At 44.2% G+C, this 20,551-nt stretch overlaps 1 protein-coding gene across 6 annotated transcripts in view; it reads left to right on the forward strand.

Moving 5' to 3' along the window:
* mical3a (microtubule associated monooxygenase, calponin and LIM domain containing 3a) overlaps nt 1–20,551 on the forward strand; it is a 422,657-nt gene that overhangs the window by 79,302 nt on the left and 322,804 nt on the right. For all 6 annotated transcript variants that reach the window (XM_080190575.1, XM_080190577.1, XM_080190576.1 and 3 more), the window contains 2 exons: nt 12,705–12,806; nt 13,845–14,000. In XM_080190575.1, coding sequence (XP_080046701.1) covers nt 12,705–12,806; nt 13,845–14,000 — 258 coding nt within the window. The remainder of the gene's footprint in view (nt 1–12,704; nt 12,807–13,844; nt 14,001–20,551) is intronic.

The following is a 20,551-nucleotide window of genomic DNA, read 5'->3' on the forward strand; positions in this document are numbered from 1 at the left end:
ACGCGTGTCCGGGAACCCACTTTCTCCTCCTCCATCTGCACCAGAAACTCCACCATACAATGATCACTCTCCCCAAGAGGATCCTTCACCACAAGGTCCCTAATTCTACCCGCTTCATTACATAGCACCAGATCCAAGATAGCTCACTCCCTCGTCGGCTCCAACACACACTGTTCGAGGAAACTATCCCGGCAGCATTCCAAGAACTCTTCCTCGAGCCCCCCACGTCCAACATGGGTCGACCAATCAATATGCAGATTGAAATCCCCCATAACTACGGCCATCCCATTCCTGCACGCCGCACTTATTTGCGCGTTAACAGCCCGCCCCATCTCCAGATCATTATTCAGGGGCCTATAGACGACACCCACCAGCATCTTCCTCCCTTTGCTGTTCCTAATCTCCACCCACAACGATTCCACCCTCTGCTCCTTGGCTCCAATATCATCCCTTGCTACCACCGTGATGCTATCCTTAATCAGCAGAGCTACGCCCCCCCCTTTTCCCTCCTGCCTATCCTTCCTAAACACTTGATAGCCCTGTACATTCAGCTCCCAGTCCCTGTCACCCTGCAGCCACGTCTCTGTAATGGCCACCAGATCGTATCCATTTGTGTCGATCTGCGCCATCAGCTCATCCACTTTATTCTGAATGCTTCGTGCATTCAGATAAAGTGCTTTCATCCCAGCCTTCACCTGGACCCTATTTGCCGCAACGCCACCAACTATACTCACGCTCCCTACTCCCTCTATTATTGGGACATCCTCGGCCTCTTCCCTTACATGTACACTCTCCTTAACTTTAGACCTCGTAAGGTCACCTACCCTCACACCCTCCCCCCCCTAATTAGTTTAAAGCCCTGTCTACAGTCCTCTTTACTCGATTCGCCAGCACTCTGGTCCCAGCACGGTTCAGACCAACCCCATCCCTCCCGAACAGGTCCCACCTACCCCAATACTGGTGCCAATGCCCCATAAATTCAAACCCATTCCTCCCACACCAATCCCTGAGCCACCCATTCACTTCCTTAATCCTGTCAACCCTACGCCCATCTGCACACGGTTCAGGCAGTAGCCCAGAGATAACCACCTTGTCGGTTCTACTTTTTAATTCCATTCCAAGCTTTTCATACTCCCTCCCCAGATCCTCAGTTCGCATTTTGCTTACGTCGCCGGCACCCACATGTACCACAACGACCGGATTCTCACCCTCCCTCTCCAGGTTCCTCTGCAGCCCAGCTGCGACATCCCGTACCCGAGCACCAGGCAGACAACACACCCTTCTGTGCACTTTGTCATTGTGACAAAGGACAGTGTCAATACCCTTCACCCCACTATCCCCAATCACTACTACGTTCCTTTTCCTTTTCTCTTTGCCTATGTCCTGCTGCAGCACTGTACCGTGTGCAGCTTGCTCACCAACCTCACCTGCCTCGTTCTCGTCCAACTTGGAAGCAAGAACCTCAAACCTGTTATGCAGATTAAGAGGCTGAGGCCTCCGCTCCTCACCCCCCTTCCTCTTCCCAGTAGCCCCCTCTTGTCCCTGACCCTTATTTATCAGGATTAAACTCCATTTGCCATATATCTGCCCAATATACCAGCCTATCTATAACCCGTTGTATTGCCAGACACTGCTCCTCACTGCCCGCCAATCCAGCCATCTTAGTGTCATCAGCAAATTTGCTGATCACACCACTTACTCCCCTTTGCAAGTCATTTATATATACTCCAAAGAGAAGAGGTCCCAGTACTGAGCCCTGCGGCACACCACTAGTGACAGACCTCCAGCTAGAAAAGGACCCCTCCACTACTACTCTCTGTGTCCTCTTAGCAAGCCAGTTCTCAACCCATCTAGATACCTGGCCTTGTATCCCATGAGCCTTAATCTTTTCTACCAACCTACCATGAGGGACTTTGTCAAACGCCTTACTGAAATCCATATAGACGACATCAACGGTTCGTCCTTCGTCGACAGTTTTTGTCACCTCCTCAGAAAATTCTACCAGATTCGTAAGGCAAGACTTCCCCTTTACAAAGCCATGCTGCGTATCGTTAAACAGATCGCAACGCTCTAAGCGCTCATACATCCTATCCCTAAGAATCCTCTCCATCAACTTGCCTACCACTGACGTCAAACTCACCGGCCTATAGTTACCAGGGTTATCCTTTTTAAACAACGGTACCACGTTCGCTATCCTCCAGCCCTCTGGGACCACACCTGTGTCCAAAGAAGAGACAAAGATTTGAGTCTGAGGCCCAGCAATTTAATCTCTCGCCTCCCTAAGCAGCCTAGGATAAATGCTATCGGACCCCGGAGATTTATCAGTTTTAATGCTACCTAAAAGCCCTAACGCTTCTTCCCTTGTAATGGATAGTTCCTTCAGTTGGTCTAAAGCTCCCTCGAAGACTGTACCAGACACCAAGCCCCTCTCCTTCGTGAATACCGACGCAAAGTATTCATTCAGGATCTCCCCCATTCCCTCGGACTCTAAGCACAATTCCCCTCCTCTGTCCCTGAGGGAACCGATTTTTTTTTTCCCCTAGCCACTCTTTTGTTCCTAACAGGAGTAAAATGCCTTTGGATTTTCCTTAATCCTACCTGCCAAAGCCATTTCATGCCCCCTTTTTGCCCTCCTAACTCCCCTTTTGAGATCCCTCCTACTCTGCCTGTATTACTCCAATGCTCTCTCCGTTCCCAGTTGCTTAGACCTAACATACGCCTCTCATTTCTTCCTGACCAAGTCCTCAATATCTCTAGTAATCCACTGCTCTCTAATCCTACCTTTCCCATCCTTCCTCTTAACCGGCATATGCCTTTCCTGCACCCATTTCAGTTTTCCCTTGAAAGACTCCCACATGCCTAACGTGGACTTGCCCTCCAACAGCCTATCCCAGCTGTATCCCTAAGCTCCTGCCTAATCCGGCTGTATCTAGCCTTCCCCCAATTTAGCACCCTCCCCTTAGGACAGCACTCATCTTTTTCCATTAGTATCCTAAAGTAGACAGAGTTGTGGTCACTATTAGCCACATGTTCACCTACTGCAACCTCAACCACCTGACCCGGCTCATTGCCCAGGACTAAATCCAGTATAGCCCCCTCTCTAGTCAGGCTATCTACATACTGCTCCAAGGACCCTTCCAATACACATCTTACGAATTCCTCCCCATCCGAACCCCCGGCTCTAGGCACCTTCCAATCCACCCCAGGGAGATTAAAATCTCCCACTACAACAACCCTGTTCTTCCTACACTTATCCAAAATGACTCTACAATCGACAGTTCCAACGCGCCACAGTGAAAAACCGCATCAGCCTCCTCAGGAGACAAACACGGAGCATGGCAGACAGAGTACCCTTCATTGTCCAGTACTTCCCCGGAGCGGAGAAGCTGCGACATCTTCACCAGAGTCTTCAACATGTCATCGATGTCTTGCCATGAATATCTCGCCAGGGCCATCCCCACACCCCCACTTCTTGCCTTCAAACAACTGCACAACCTCAAACAGACCATTATCCTCAGCAAACTACCCAGCCTTCAGGAGAACAGTGACCACAATACCCCACAACCCTGCCACAGCAACCTCTGCAAGACATGCTGGATCATTGACATGGATACCATCATCTCACGTGAGAGCACCATCCACCAGGTACACGGCACATACTCTTGCAACTCGGCCAACGATGTCTACCTAATACGCTGCAGGAAAGGATGTCCCAAGGCATGGTACATGGGGAGACCAGGCAGACACTATGACAATGGATGAATGAACACCACTTGACAATCACCAGGCAAGACTGTTCCCTTCCTGTTGGCGAACACTTCAGCAGTCATGGGCATGTGGCCTCTGATCTTTGGGTAAACGTTCTCCAAGGCGGGCCTTCACGACACACAACAGCGCAGAGTCGCTGAGCAGAGACTGATAGCCAGGTTCCGCTTACATGAGGATGGCCTCAACCGGGATCTTGGGTTCATGTCACACTATCTGTAACCCCATTACTTGCCTGGGCTTGCAACATCTCACTTACTGTCCTGTCTGGAGACGATACACATCTCTTTAGCCTGTGCTTAATGCTATCTCCACTCACATTGTCTGCACCTTTAAGACTTGAATAGCAGGTTAGCTGTAAAGACTTGCATTCTATTCAGTATTCTGTAAACTGTGTGTGCCTTTATATACCCTGTTTGTGAGCAGAACTCTCCACTCACCTGACAAACAGCGTTCCAAAAGCTTGTGGGTTTCACTACCAAATAAACCTATTGGACTTTAACCTGGTATTGTATGACCTCCCCTGTAGCCAGTGAGGATACAAAGATTTCTCTCAATGCTTCAGCAATTTCATCCTGTGCCTTTCTCAATATTCTGAGGTATATGCCATCAGGCACTGGGGACTTGTCTACCTTGATGTTTCTCAAGAACACCAAAACCACCTCCTTTTTGATCTCAACATGACTCAAAATATCTACACATCTACATATCTACAAATATCCTTTCCACCAAGTCCTTCTCTGAGCTGCTGCGTGTGTGTGTAGGTATGTGTGTGTGAGCCGTCATGTGCGCGTGTGTGTGCTTGAGCTGCTGTGTGTGAGTGAGGAACAGAAGGTTGAATCAGCAAGAAAAGCTTTAAAGGTTGTAGATGAATACACATTAGTGCATAAATTGAAATCTAGGTTCCAAGAACAATTTCATTCCGCAAGGGATAGAAATTGGGAAAGGGGGAGATCCTTCAATGAAAAACAAAAAGTAGATCACACTGGTGTTGTAAAAATCAGCCTGTTTTAACCCTTATACGATGGACAAATAACTTTGAGTAGACGTCTTATTAGTACAAACAATATTTAATTAAACCCACACAATCAATAATCACCCACCCAACCAACAATAAGTTATCTTACAGAAATGCTAGAATTCAAGTACAATACAAGACCTTGACTTAACTTTGTGTGACTGACAAATACCCAAACAGATATTGGCCTTTATCTGTGTGCTGGTCTTGGTAGTTGTCTGTGTAGTTTGGTCCTTTGCTCTGGTCTGGCATTCTGGCTGTAGTCTCTCTTTCTTCCTTCTCGGGTGTGGTGGCTCTCCTCTTGCTGGCGATGTTCACCATTGTTGTAGCTCGTTCATGGGATCAGAGAGAGAGAGAGAGATTCCTGGTTGTGCAGCATCCTTTATACCCCGTTTGGTTTCACGCCCTTTTTTTGGCCATTGCCAATCAATCGATCAGGACTTGATCACCCTGATTGATAAGAGTCCAATCAGGTGCTACCACACTGATCTCTGGGTGTGTCCCTGGCGGCCATGCCTGTATGTGTTGTAGGCACATAGGTCACATACCTTCCTCCTAAATAAGGATTCACGGTGCCTTTACGTCTGGCACACAACCCAGTGTGACCAGAAAGTCTCATTCATCCTGGAGATGGCCCATATCCTGTGTATTCACTCATTAGGGTTGCAGCCTGTTTGTCTCTGTCTTTAAACTGCAGCCTGTCGGTTTAGTTTCTTGCCCAGTTATCCCAGAGTGCTTTACAAAACGCCATTTTAGATGGCCTGTTTGGCTACACTGGGAACAGTTTACCACTTTTGAAAAAAGAAACCCAAGAGGATGAAAAAGAGGTGAAGACATCAGGTGTTTTCACTGTAATAAGGTGGGACCAAATAAGTCACAGTGCTGGTGGCATAAGAAAGGCATTCAGAAAAAGGATGTAGTAACAGATGCTCAACCAGTGGGGTTATTTAAGGCATTGAAGAAAATCTCAAGAGAAGTCGAGGATCATTTTATTAATGATCTGGATGAGGGTATAGTTGGGTGGATTAGTAAATTTGCTGATGACACCAAAGTCGGAGGTGTGGTAGATTGTGAGGAAGGGTGTCATAGTTTGCAGGGAGACTTAGACAGGTTGCAGAGCTGGGCCAAGAGGTGGCGGATGGAGTTTAATGCGGAGAAATGTGAGGTAATTCACTTTGGTAGGAATAACAGATGTGTCGAGTATAGGGCTAACGGGAGGACTAGAATAGTGTGGATGAACAGAGGGATCTAGGAGTATGTGTACATAGATCCCTGAAAGTTGGGAATCAAGTAGATAAGGTTGTTAAGAAGGCGTACGGTGTCTTGGCGTTTATTGGTAGGGGGATTGAATTTAGGAGTCACAGCGTCATGTTGCAACTGTACACAACTCTGGTGCGGCCGCACTTGGAGTATTGTGTGCAGTTCTGGTCCCCACATTATAGGAAGGATGTGGAGGCTTTGAAGAGGGTGCAGAGGAGGTTTACCAGGATGTTGCCTGGTATGGAGGGGAGGTCCTATGAGGAGAGACTGAGGGATTTGGGGTTGTTTTCGCTAGAAAGAAGGCGGCTAAGAGGGGATCTTATTGAAACATATAAGATGATTAGAGGTTTAGATAGGGTGGATAGTGATAGCCTTTTTCCTCGGATGGAGAAAGCTAGCACGAGGGGGCATGGCTTTAAATTAAGGGGGGATAGTTATAGGACGGATGTCAGGGGTAGGTTCTTTACCCAGAGGGTGGTGAGGGATTGGAATGCCCTGCCTGCTGCAGTTGTAAATGCGCCTAGTTTGGGGGCGTTTAAGAGATCCGTGGATAGGTTTATGGATGAAAAGGGATTGGCTTAGGTTAGAGGGTCATTGTTTTTTAACTGGTCGGCGCAACATCGTGGTCCGAAGGGCCTGTTCTGCGCTGTTATGTTCTATGTTCTCTGAAGGACAGCCTAGGCGTAGGCTGGATAGTGAGATAGTGTCCGATCTTTTCAAAGACTTCATCTGTATGGGTAATGTTTACTTAGGTAGAGCCGGGGGAGTAGGTGAAGAAGTTAAAATATTGAGGGATATGGGAGGTAGTCTGTCTCTGAGATGAAAATATTTACACTCCTTTTGAAATCTTGGTAACCTGTAGAATAAATGGAGAGAGGAATAGTGTTCCCTTGTGTAAGATAATGCTAGAAAGTCCAAACAAGGCAGGGATAGTAATAGTGGGTGTGATGGAAAAAATTGGCTATCCAAGAATACAGTTTATCCTTAGAAAAGATATAGCTGGAATACAGGTGCGAGTACTGCCTGTTGTAGTGGAAAAGCCAAAAGAAACCCAGAGAACTGAGGAGCTTTCCCAAACTCTGTGGTGACAAGATCCCACAGCCATAAGTTAAAACAGGGAGGGAGAACAAAAGAAAAAGATGAAGGAGTTGAAGTCCAATTAGCTAAGACTCTGTGGTAAAGTAAAAACCTAAGTAGGTAGGGGATCAGGTGGAGATGTTTTGTTCTGAAAGATTAATGGAGTTACAACTGAAAGATGAGATGATAAAGGATTTAAATCGTAAAGACTACTTGGAAAAGGAATCAAACTGTATCAGACTTTAAGGATAAAATTTTATTGCAGAAATGGGAGGTTAGTGCAGTTGAGAAATGGGAAGTTCACCAGATTGTGTTGCGGTGGAATATAGACTGGAAGAATTGCAGGTAGTACGTGAATTACCTGTAGGAGGTCATCAAGGAGTGAGCAAGCCTCAGGCTATGATACAGAAGCATTTTTATTGGCCTGGATTACATAAAGAAGTGGTTGAATTTTTCCATACTTGTCACACATGTCAAATGGTAGGAAAGGCACAGGCAGTGAAAAAATAGCACCTTTGATACTAATTCTCACATTTGAAGAACCTTTTACATGGGTTATAATTGATTGTGTAGGTCCTCTCCCTAAAACCGCAAGTGCGAACCACTATTTGCTAACCGTAATGGATGTGTCTACCAGGCAATTCCTTCACAGAATGTCAAGGCAAAAAGATTGTGGAGGAGTTGCTTGCTTTCTTTATCCATTATGGATTACCCAGGGAGTTTCAGCCGGACCAAGGGTCCAAATTTACTGCCAAATTATTTAAGGATGTCATGGATAATTTAGGCAGCAAACACTTTTTTACATCAAGTGTGTATCATCCTGAATCTGAGAGCAGACCATGTTGAGGACTTCCTGCCAGGATTACCCAAATGATTGGGATATGTTATTTGCTATTAGAGATGTTCCAAATGAATGGACTCAGTTTACTCCATTTGAATTGAAATTCAGACACAAAGTAAGAGGACCTGTAAAAATTAATTAAGGCAAAGTTGGTAGGCCCAAAGTCAGAGATCTCACAGTTGGATTATGTATCTGAGGTAAGAGAAAGATTAAACAGAGTGGGTGAATTGGCTAGACAACAAATGGAGGTGGCGTAGCACCTAATGAAGCAAGAAGCAGATAAGGAATCTAAAATTTGTATGTTTCCCCTGGGGATAAAATATCGGTGTTATTACCAGTGGTACGTTTAGTGTTTCCTATCAGATTGAGAAGAAGTTAAGTCAGGTGAATTATCTGGTAAAGATGCCAGATGGAAAGAAAATATACAGTGTATGTCATGTGAACATGCTAAAACAGGGAAATGGAACCGGAGAAACGGATGTTAGTTACTACCGCTCATGGTGAGGAATCAAATCCAGATAATTTGAGTTTTGATGTACCTCAGAATAAATCGAATAATTAAGAAATCCTTAAGGAATGGAATTGGGTAGTGAACTATTTGTCCCAGGAACAGAGAACTGAATTGAAAGACTTCTTACAGTGCTATGAGGACCTATGTAGAAATAGAATGGGAAGGCCTAATGCCATCGTACGTGAAGTTGAGGTAGGGAATGCTATTCTTATAAAACAACACCCTTATCAGCTTAACCCTTTCAAAGCACTGCAGGTTCAGGAGGAAGCGGAAAGCGATGCTACAAGAAGACATCATTGAGCCGAGTCAAAGCGAGTGGAGTTCGCTGCTCGTGTTGGTTCCCAAACCTGATGGTGCTCAACAATTCTGTGTAGATTATTGGAAGGTCAATGCTGTGACTAAATCTGACTCAATTCCAGGGCTGAAGGATAGTGTGGAAAAAGTAGGACAAGCTTCTTTCATCACAAAGTTGAACTTACTTCCTTTGTCGGAGAGAGCAAAAGAAGTTTCTACTTTTGTTACCCCAAATGGACTACATAAATTTAAAGTAATGCCCTTTGGGATGAAAAACGCACCAGGCCTATGAGCAGAGTTGTTCCAGGATTGATTAATTGTGCTGTCTACATAGATGACTTTGTGATCTTTAGCCATTCATGGAAAGATCACATGGAGCATTTGGCAGAGCTCTTCAAGAGACTATGGAAGGCAAATTTCGTTATTAACTTAGTAAAACAAACTGCGAAGGCGGAAGTGATATCATTAGGCCACAACATTGGATACGGTCAAATAACACCAAGAAATGTGAAGACGAAGGCTACTGAGGAATTTCCAAGACCATCCTCGAAGATGAAAGTGCTACAGTTTTTGGAATTGAGCAGATTCAAATGGTTTGGATGAGAATCTAGTAGGCATGGTTAGTAAGTTTGCAGATGACACCAAGATTGGTGGCATAGTGGACAGTGAAGAAGGTTATCTAGGATTGCAACACAATCTTGATCAATTGGGCCAATGGGCTGATGAATGGCAGATGGAGTTTAATTTAGATAAATGCGAGATGATGCATTTTGGTCGACTGAACTAGGATCGGATTTATTCGGTTAATGGTAGAGCTTTCGGAAGAGTTTTAGAACAAAGAGATCTTGGGGTATGGGTTCATTGTTCCTTTTCTCAAAGGCAGAGGAGTTTAAAACTAGAGGATGTAGGTTTAAGGTGAGAGGGGAGAGATACAAAAGGGTCTAGAGGAGTATTTTTGTCACAGAAGTGTGGTGAGTGTCTGGAACAAGCTGCCAGAGGTGGTAGTAGAGGCAAGTACAATTTTGTCTTTCAAGAAGCGTTTAGGCAGTTACATGGGTATCGAGGAATATGGGCCAAATGTGGGCAATGAGGACAGGCTTTGGGGTTAAAAAAAGGGTGGCATGGACAAGTTGGGCCAAAGGGCCTGTTTCCATGCTGTAAACCTCTATGACTCTATGACTGTACAGGAAATTTGTATCAAACTTTTGTAGCGTAGTGGCACCGTTGATGGATTTATTAAAAAGAATATGAAATTTTGGTGGACAAAACAATGCCAGGAGGCATTTGAGAACTCAAAAGCAGTGTCAACCACCGCGCCTGTTTTAACCACACAAAACTTTTTGAAATCCTTCAAAGTCGCCATCGATGCCAGTGATGTAGGTATTGGAGCTGTGTTACAGGAGGATGATTGTGGTTATTTTTCAAAAAAAGCTAAGTATCAGCCAGAAAATATATTCAGCAATTGAAGAAGAGTTATTGAGTTTAATAATGGCCTTACAACATTTTAATGTTTACACTGCAAACAGTGCACCAGAAACAATTGTGTATACCGATCACAGTCCTTTGACGTTTTTCAAACGATTTAAGGACAAGAACATCAGACTATCTTGTTGGAGTCTTATGTCACAAGCATTTAAATGACAGATTGTACATGTTTTGGATCATCAAAATGTTATCGTGGATGATTTATTTCAAGTATTGCAACATGATGCTGTGTTGATGGATCGTTTTTTTTCTTAAGGGGGGGAGTTGAGTAGAGTAATTATAAATTGAGGAGTAGAATGTTAGAACTTGGTGTTTATAAAATTAAAAAAAATTGTAAAATGCAAAGAAGAGAAAGCATTGTACGGTTCTGTTGAAAAGGTGATTTTTTTGTGCTTAGAAAGTTTTTTAAAAATGCAGGTGCATATGCAATCCCTTCTGAAACATTTGTATTGAATGCCAAACTGCAGTGTTTCTTTGGTGACAGGCTTTCAGGCTTTACAGGGTTTTAAATTTTTTTGAATTTAGTCAATCAGTTTGAAACTGAACAGGCTTTTGATTTTAATCAATCAGTTTAAATCGGGCACTTGGATACCGGCAACCTTTTGAATTTGATGGGGTTTTGGCAACCTGGGACCAAGAATATTGCAGGAGATGTAGAGATGTCATCAGAGATATAAAAAAAGAAGGCAGTGGGACAAAGAGCAGAGAGAGCAACTGCCATTTGCCAGAGTAACTGCCTCATCCATGTCTTAGGGAAAGCATTATCTTGAACACGAAGGTACCAAAGAAGACAGAAGTTCCAGCAGAAGAATCAACAGAGGAAGCCCAGAATATTCCAGAAGTTGCTTAGTTGTAATTTAGAGATTGACTAACTTTTTTTGTTAATAAGTGGGAATTTTATTTATCTAAACAGCATTTCATTAGAATCGTGTTTTATTCAGTTTGTTAATAGTTTAGTTAACTTATTCACTGTTAGTTAGATAAATAAATTGTTACTAATCGGTTTTAGAGTGTGTCAGGTCGTTATTTTGATTTAACCACTAAACATTGCTGAAGTGCAGATCGTACTACTTCACACTCACTTTTACAGATGATGAGGCGAGATGCTCCTTTCTGAATGGTTGGGTGTTAGTTCTTAGAGGGCCGATCCACCTCTTCTTCATAACAATATATGACAAATAACAAGGGTCCCAGCACCAATCCCTGTGGTACACTACTGGGTACATGCTTTCAATCACAAAAGCAACCCTTCACCATCTCTCTTTACCTCATATTAACAAGCCAATTTTGAATCCAATTTGCCAATTTAGCTGGGATCCCATGTAACCTGTTGGACCAGCCTTCCACGTGGGACCTTTTCAAAGGCCTTACTGAAATCCATGTGAACAATATCAACTGCACAACCCTCATCATCAAATTTAGTTACCTTTTCAAAAAACTTAACTAAATTAGATAGACAAAATTTCCCAGGATCTCCAACCAATAAATCCATGCTGACTGTCCCCGATCAATCTCTGCCTGTTCAAGTGTTGAATAATCCTGTTCCTCAGAATTTTTTCCAATAATTTCTCTCTGATATTAGACTAACTGGCCTATAATTACCTGGCATAGCCCTGCTATCCTCCAGCCATCTAGGAGACTGTGAAGATTTAAATACCTCCATTCAGGACCTCTGCAATCTCCCTCTCCACCCGCCACTGTCCCAGAGGAGCCCGGGATACATAATCAGCCCCTGGGGATTTATGCACCTTTATGTCCACCAAAGCATCTGCTGCCTCCTCCTCGTTGAACTTCTTGAGCGTTTTGGAGTTGCATGCAGACAGTGAAGATTTAAATATCTCCATCAGGGCCTCTGCAATCTCTTCCCTCCCCCACTATGGCAGCCTGGATACATCTCATCAGCCCCTGGGTATTTATGGACCTTTATGTCCATTAAAGCATCTAATACCTCCTCCTTGTTGATCTTCTTGAATGTTTTGGAGCTGCACGCATCACTTCTGATTTGTGCCTTGTGGATGGCAGACAGGCTTTGGGGAGTCAGGAGGTGAGTTACTCTCTGGAGGATTTTCAACCTCTGCCTTGCTCTGGTAGCCACTGTATTTATATAACTAGTCCAATTTGTTTTCTGAATTAAACCATGTCTGATTCTGGTTGTGAAAAAGTTCCACTGCGATTGACAGACTCAAACTGTTGTTGTGACAATGAGAGAAACACAATCAGACGAGGTTAACTAATACCATACTTTATTCACTTGTGATAATAGCAGTTGGTGATATGGACAGCAGATTCAGAATACCTGTCATTTCTTTGGGAATATACTGCTGTTCTAACATCTGAATCTGAATCTGAATCTTGCCCAGGAGACTACTCAGTACTGTGATGACTAGGTCCACAGACTGGAAAGTGTGCCACCCCTGTCCATCACTCATCGGTACATCTGCTTCTTATTTCAGATTCTGGTTGGAGAGCGGAAATTAACCCTTCAACCAGCAAGGTGACACAGTTTGAGTTTGATGTTGTGATTGGAGCTGATGGCCGGAGAAACACATTGGAAGGTAAGCATAGTAAAATGGAGAGGGGAGTGATGGAGGGATTGAATTCTCTGAGGGAGTGGGGAGGAGGGATGGGGAGGTTAATTCTCTGAGGGAGTGGGGATGAGTGTTTGAGAGGGAGTGAATTCTCTTGAGGGAGTGGGGACAAGTGATGAGGAGACCAACAATAATCTCACTCTATCCCCGAAACCCCACGTATTTACCCTCCTAATCCTGTTTGAACTAGGGTCAATTTAGCATGGCCAATCAACCTAACCCACACATCTTTGGACTGTTGGAGGAAACCAGATCACCTGGAGGGAACCCATGAAGACAGGGTGAACACACAGTCAGTGACCCAAGTCGGGAATCGAATCTGGGTCCCTGGCCCTGTGATGCACAAGTGTTAAGCACCTCTAGGGAGAAAGGAGGAGTGATGAAGACAGAGTTAAGTCTGAGAGGGAGTGGGGGGTGGGGGGAGTGATGGGGAGAGTAAATTCTCCGAGGGAGAGAGGAAGAGTGACGGGTGAATTCTCATAGGGAGGGGGAGAGTGATGGGAGAGAATGAGCTTTCCAAGGGAGTAGGGAGAAATGATGGAGACAGTGAATTCTCCAAGGAAGAGAGTGAGGAATATGGAGTTTCAGGATAAGCTAGGAGTCAGAGAAAATTACAGCAGAGGAACAGGCCCTGCTGCCTGACGAACTCTCTGCTTGGTCATTGCACTCTATTTGTCACTCGTTTATAATTGCAGATTTTATTAATTGAGTTGAAATTTCACCTGTTGCTGTGGTGAGATTTGAACCTGTGCGCTCCAGAGCATTAGCCTGAATTTCTGGATAACTAATCCACTGATATTACCGTTGCCACCACATCCTCTTGTATTCTCTCTTTGCCTAATCCCACATGATATCTTACTATATGTCTGACTCTAGTGTCCTTTCGATCTTTTGTGCATCTTGTCTCTGCTTTCTAATGCTTTGTTCATCTTCCTGCCAAATGGAGAGTCAGGGTTGAGTACAGCAGATAGCTCACCCATGACTGACTCTGTCTTCTTGTTTAAGGTTTTAGGAGAAAGGAATTCCGAGGGAAACTCGCAATTGCAATCACTGCCAACTTCATTAACCGGCACACACGAGAGGAAGCCCAGGCTGAGGAGATTAGTGGCGTTGCCTTCATCTTCAACCAGAAATTCTTCCAGGACCTGAAGGAAGCCACAGGTTTGTGTTGGATTGATCCCAATGCTGAAAGCTCCAGTTAATTTCTGGAATTCACAGACGCACGTTTTCTCTCCCCTTAGTGTAGAAAAATGTTTCCTGACATCACCCTGAATGCCCTGGCTCAAATTTTAATATTGTGTTCTTTGATTCATTCAGGGGCTGTGGGCTTTGATGGCTAGACCAAAATTTATTGCACATCCCAACCTGCCCTAAAATAGGGTATGACCTACATGTCACACCAGACCAACAGCAATGTTGTTGAATCTTAAATGCTTCTGAAACTCAGTCAAGCACAATAGAAAGGTGTTTGTCTGGAGTAAGGGGAAATATGATGACATCAGGCAGACAATTGGACGAATAAACTGGAAGGAGGTGTTCTTGGGGAAAAGTACTTAAGGAAGGTGGCGGATTTTCAAGGAATGTTTGACTGGAGCTCTGCACGACAACGTTCTGATGAGACAAGGAGGTTTTGGTAGATTGCGGGAGCCGTGGTGCACGAAGGTTGTGGTGAACTTGGTCAGGAAGAAAAGAAAGGTGTATAAAAGGTTCAGAGAGCTAAGAGATGTTAAGAATCTAGAGCAGTATAAGGCTTGTAGAAAGGAGCTTAAAAAGGAAATTAGGAGAGCCAGAAGGGGACATGAGAAGGCGGGTAAAAGTAAGGAGAATCTCAAGGCGTTCTACAAATGTGTGAAGAGTAAAAGGATGAGATGTGAAGGGATAGGACCTATAAAAGGTGAAGGGGGAAAAGTCTGTGTGGAACTGCAGAGGTGCTTAATGAGTACTTTGCCTCGGTATTCACGGTGGAAAGTGATCTGGGAGGTTGTACTACAGGTTTGCGGCAGACTGAAAAGATTGAGTATGTGGATATTAAGAGAGAGGATGTGTTGGAACTTTTAAATTCTATCAAGATAGATAAGTCGCTGGGACCGGATGGGATGTACCCCAGGTTATTGTGGGAGGTGAGGAAAGTGATTGCAGAGCCCTGGCGATGATCTTTGCATCGTCGATGGAGATGGGAGAGGTTCCGGAGGATTGGAGGATTGCGGATGTGGTTCCTATTTTCAAGAAAGGGAACAGGGATAGCGTGGGAAATTACCGACCGGTGAGTCTGACCTCAGTGGTTGGTAAGTTGATGGAGAGGATTCTGAGGGACAAGATTTATGAGCATTTAGAGAAGTTTAGGATGATCAGGAATAGTCAGCACTGCTTTGTCAAGGGCAGGTTGTGCCTTACGAGCCTAGTTGAGTTCTTTGAAAATGTGACTGAACACATTGACGAAGGAAGAGCAGTGGACATGGTTTACATGGACTTCAACAAGGCATTTGATAAGGTCCCCCATGCAAGACTTCTTGAGAAGGTGAGAGGGCATGGGATCCAAGGGGCTTTGGCCTTGTGGATCCAGAACTGGCTTGCCTGCAGAAGGCAGAGAGTGGTTGTGGATGGGTCTTTTTCTACATGGAGGTCAGTCACCAGTGGAGTGCCCCAGGGATCTGTTCTAGGACCCTTGCAGTTTGTCATTTTCATAAATGACCTGGATGAGGAAGTGGAGGGATGGGTTTGTAAGTTTGCTGACGATACAAAGGTTGGTGGTGTTGTGGATAGTCTGGAGGGATGTCAGAAATTGCAGCGTGACATAGATAGGATGCAAGACTGGGCGGAGAAGTGGCAGATGGACTTCAACGCGGATAAATGTGTAGTGGTCCATTTTGGCAGGACCAACGGGATGCAGGAGTACAATATCAAGGGTAGGAGTCTTAGCTGTGTTGAAGTGCAGAAGGATCTTGGGGTCTGGGTCCATAGGACTCTTAAATCGGCCTCGCAGTTGGAGGATGTGGTCAAGAAGGCGTATGGTGTACTGGCCTTCATTAATCAAGGGATTGAGTTTAGGAGTCGGGAGGTAATGCTGCAACTTTATAAGACCCTTGTCAGACCCCATTTGGAGTACTGTGCGCAGTTCTGGTCGCCTCACTGTAGGAAGGACGTGGAACCTATTGGGAGGGTGCAGAGGAGATTTACAAGGACGTTGCCTGGATTGGGAGGATGCCTTAGGTTGAGGGAGCTAGGTCTTTTCTCTCTGGAGAGACGAAGGTTGACAGGCGACCTGATAGAGGTTTATAAAATGTTGAGAGGAATAAATAGGGTGGATTCTCGGAGGCTATTTCCCAGGGCTGAAATGGTCGCTATGAGAGGACACAGGTTTAAGGTGCAGGGAAGCAAGTACAGAGGAGATGTTAGAGGTAAGTTTTTCACTCAGAGGGTGGTGAGTGAATGGAATCGGCTGCTGCCGGTGGTGGTAGAGGTGAACTTGCTGGGGTCTTTTAAAAGACTTCTGGATGAGTATATGGGATCTAATGGCATTGGAAGTTACAGATAGTTCTACGGCTTGGTAGGTATAGATGTGATCGGCGCAACTAGTGGGCTGAAGGGCCTGTTTGTGCTGTAGTGTTCTATGTTCTGTGTTCTATGTTCGATGAGGGATGGCCAATAAATGCTGGTCCTGTCAATGACACCCATGTGACATTATGATTATACTGTGCTATTGTTGTATTTTATAGTTAAGGGGACTATTTTTAAGTTGATTTTCTTCTGCAGGTTGTTGGTTTGTATGGAAGGAATACAGCTCAGATGCTGCAAAAGTAGGATAAATTATTTATTTTAGCCATGTAGTGTTTCCTTAGAAGAGAGCTAATGAACTTCTGTTTACAAACAAAAGGTCCCCTGTGGTTTTCGATTAAAGGAATGGAATGTGCGTTTTTGATTAGTTTGTTTGATCGATAGGGTCATGTGATGATGTGGTTAATGGGAGGAGCTAGGTATGCAGCAGAGAGAGAAAGAGCTTTCTGTTCAATTTCTGGTTGGTTTGTTTAAAGGCAGTAGTGTGCGTGCTCCTATAAAAATTAAAAACTCTCTGAAAGCTTGAAGGCTTTTAACACATTTTGTAGTAAGTATGCCTAGATTTGCTAACTGTGTTTAAAAGTGGCATTTACATCTGAGAGTGATTAAAAAAAGTGACAGTGTGAAATAGTAATAAGTTAGAAATTAGAGTTGTTTCCTTTCACTTTTAACCTGAGTTTAAACATAATTATAACTAACAAAATTAAAACATGTTATGGATAATGCTTGTTTTGGTAAGTTTTATAAGCAGCTCTATCAGAATCTGTGTGGATTTAAATCAAGTAAACAAATCAGTGGACCATGAGATCCACTCGATAGTGTCAGTGGATGACAGCCTTGTCAAATTCACCCAGAGTACTTTGGACTTTGACAGTTGCATCTGGACAATAATCCAGCTTGCTGAGCACATTTATAACACCATTCAGATGTTACTGTTTCAATAGATTGTCCTTTGGAATCTGCTGCTCTAATGGTCGGTAATTCTGGGTCAGAACATGCCAGTCTTTCAGAAGAGATTGAGAATTAGTTAATCCTTCAAAAGCATTTTGCTGGTCCATGTTTTAGCACCGCTATTGACCCTATCAACACCTGTCCCAAAGGTTCATTGATTTCTGCTAAATTTGATACGAACTTGCCCACTTGATTGACCATCCCGTGGAATCTCTAAAGCTCTGCCTGTTCTAGAAATTTTCCAGAGAACAATGTCTCATGTTCCAGAAAGCATGGAAGCAGTAATATGCCACATGGATGATATACCTATACACCCATGAGAGAAGAGCATGATCACAGGGTCGGAGCAGTCCTGAGAGTATTTCAGGGCTAACATTGAATGAAAAATGTGAGTTTTCAAACTTATGATTAAATTACTAGGCCACAATGTACAAGCTATTAGAATTACAGAGAGTTTCCACAACTCAAAGAACACAGAACAATACTTCACAGAAACAGGCCCTTCAGTCTATCAAGCCGATTTCTAATCCTTATTTAGACCTGCTATACGGTTTCTAACCCTCTGTTCGCATTCTGTTCATATGTCTATCAAGATATGCCTTGGACCTTGTTAATGTGCATGCTTCTACCACCTCCACTGGCATCCACCACCATCTGTGAAAAACTTTCCCCCATGTCTCCCCTAAACTTCCCCCTCTCACCTTGATCCTGTGCCCTCTTGTAGTTGACCTTTCCGCCTTGGGAAAAAGCCTTTGACTCTCCATCCTGTCTATGCCTCTCATAATATTGTAGACTCTGTCAGGTCACCCCTCAGCCTTCAGTGAAAACAACCTGAGTTTGTCCAACCTCTCCTCATACCTAAAACTCTCCAGACCAGTCAAACCAGACCAGGTAAATCTTCTTTATGCCCTCTCTAAAGCATCCACATCCTTCTCATAGCATGGCAATCAGAACTGCATGCAATACTACCAATGTGACTGAACTTAAGTTTTATACAGCTGTAACATATCAATCATTCTTGTCACCGCCTCAAAGAACTCAGGTTGGTGAGACATGACCTTCCCTACACAAAATCACGTTGCCTATCATACCAGGTCCATTTGCTTCAAAATGTGAACAAATCCTGTCTCTCAGTATCTTTTCCAAAAGCTTCTCCAGTACTGACACAAGGCTCACTGGCCTGCAATTCCCTTTTTAAACAAAGGAATAACATTGACTATTCTCCAGTCATCTTGAACCTCGCCTGTAGCCAAAGAGGATGCAAAGGTATCTGTTAAGGTCCCAGCTAATTCCTCCCTTGTCTCCCACAATACCCTGGGATAGATCCCATCTAGCCCTGGGGACTTAGCTACCTTAATGCGTTTTGAGACCCAACACTTTTTCTTTATTGACCTACCCCAGAGTATTCACACTCCCTTCCCTAACTTCAATAACTCTCGTGTCAGTCTCTTCAGTGATGCAAAGTACTCATTAAGGATCTCATCCCTTCCTCTGGCTCCATGCATAACCTCCCTTTATCCTTGAGTGGGCCTACTCTTTTCTTAGCTACGCTTTTCTACCTATTATATGAATAAAATGCCTTGGGATTCTTTCCTGCTCCCCAAAGACATTTCATGGCCCCTTTAAGCCCTCCTAACTCCTCATTCGAGCTCCTTCCTACTTTCTCTACATTCCTCCAGGGTTTTATTTGTTGCTAGTTGCCTAGACCTTTATGTATGCTCCCTATTTTTGGCTAAGCTGAAAACTTCCCCAGTCATCAAGATTCCTGAATCCTGCTATTCTTGTCCCATTTTTCAGGAACATGTCTATTCTGTACCCTTAACAACTGGTCTTTAAAGGACTCTCACATGTCAGATGTTGATTTCCCTCAAACAGCCATTCCCAATCCACATTCTCCAAGTCTTGCCTAATTAGGTTATAGTTGGCCTTCCCCAGTTTAACAACTTCACCTGAGGTCCACTCTTGTCCTCATATCTATAAATATCCAAAAACTTAAAGAATTATGGTTACTATTCCCAAAATGCATGCTTCACTGAAACTTTGATCACCAATACCAGGTCCAGTGTGGACCTCTCCCCTCCCTTTTTAGATTATCCACATACTGATTCAAAAACCCATCCTGCCCATTAAAACCTAAGTGAGTTACTAGGAAGTCAATATGGGGGAAGTTAAAATCACCTACTGCAACAGTCCTGTTGTTTTTACATTTTTCCAGAATCTGATTACATTTCTGTTCCTCTATCTCCTGCTGGCAGCTGGGAGGTCTTATAGTACAATCCCAGCATTGTGATTGCACCCTTCCTGTTCCTGAGCTCTACCCATAATGCCTCGCAAGATTCCTCCAAGGTTTCCTCCCTCCACACAGCTGTGATGTGCTCCCTAACCAGTAATGCAACTCCCCTGTCTCTTTTGCCTCTTCTTCTGTCTTGGCTAAAACATCACAATCCAGAACATTAAACTGCCAAACCTATCCTTCTTTCAACCATGTCTCTGTGATAGTAACAACAACATAACTCCCAGCATTAATCCAGGTTTTACGCTCATCAGCCTTACCTGTTATACTACAAATACAGTTCAAACCTCTTGTCCTGCTGAGCTCAGAGACCTCTTCTGACTGCCCTTCTTCTTAGTTATATTTGCCTTAGTTTCAAGCTCTGATTTCCACTCCCTTACCACACTAACTTAAACCCTCCTGAGCATGATTAGCAAACCTCCTGGCCAGGATATTGGTGTTCTTCCAGTTTAGGTGCAATCTCTCCTTTTTACAGGTCCCACCTTCCCTGAAAGACATCCCAATGATCCACATATCTGAAGCCCTCCCTCCCCATATAAGTTCTTTAGTCACGTGTTCAACTGTGCTTTCTTTCTATTCCTAGCCTCAAGTAGCACGTGACACACTGAGTAATCCTGAGATTGCTACCCTCGAGGTCTTGCTTTTTAGCTTACTACCTAACTCCCTTAGTTGTTGTTCCAAGACCTTGTTACTGTTACTGTTCCTGCCTATGTAATTTGTGCCAATGTGGATATGTGGGTGTGCCTCCTGTTTCAGGATGCCCTATACCTGCTCAGACATCCATGACCCTGGCACCAGGGAGACAACATACCATCCTGGAGACTGTCTTGGCCATAGAAGCGCCTATCTGTGCCCCTGACCATCGAATCCCCAATAACAATTGCTACACCATGCTTTGTCCCTCCTGTGGTGT

This window comes from Carcharhinus amblyrhynchos, chromosome 6 (genome assembly GCF_965287045.1).
Source record: "Carcharhinus amblyrhynchos chromosome 6, sCarAmb.v2.hapA, whole genome shotgun sequence".
Classification (NCBI taxonomy): Eukaryota; Metazoa; Chordata; class Chondrichthyes; order Carcharhiniformes; family Carcharhinidae; genus Carcharhinus; species Carcharhinus amblyrhynchos.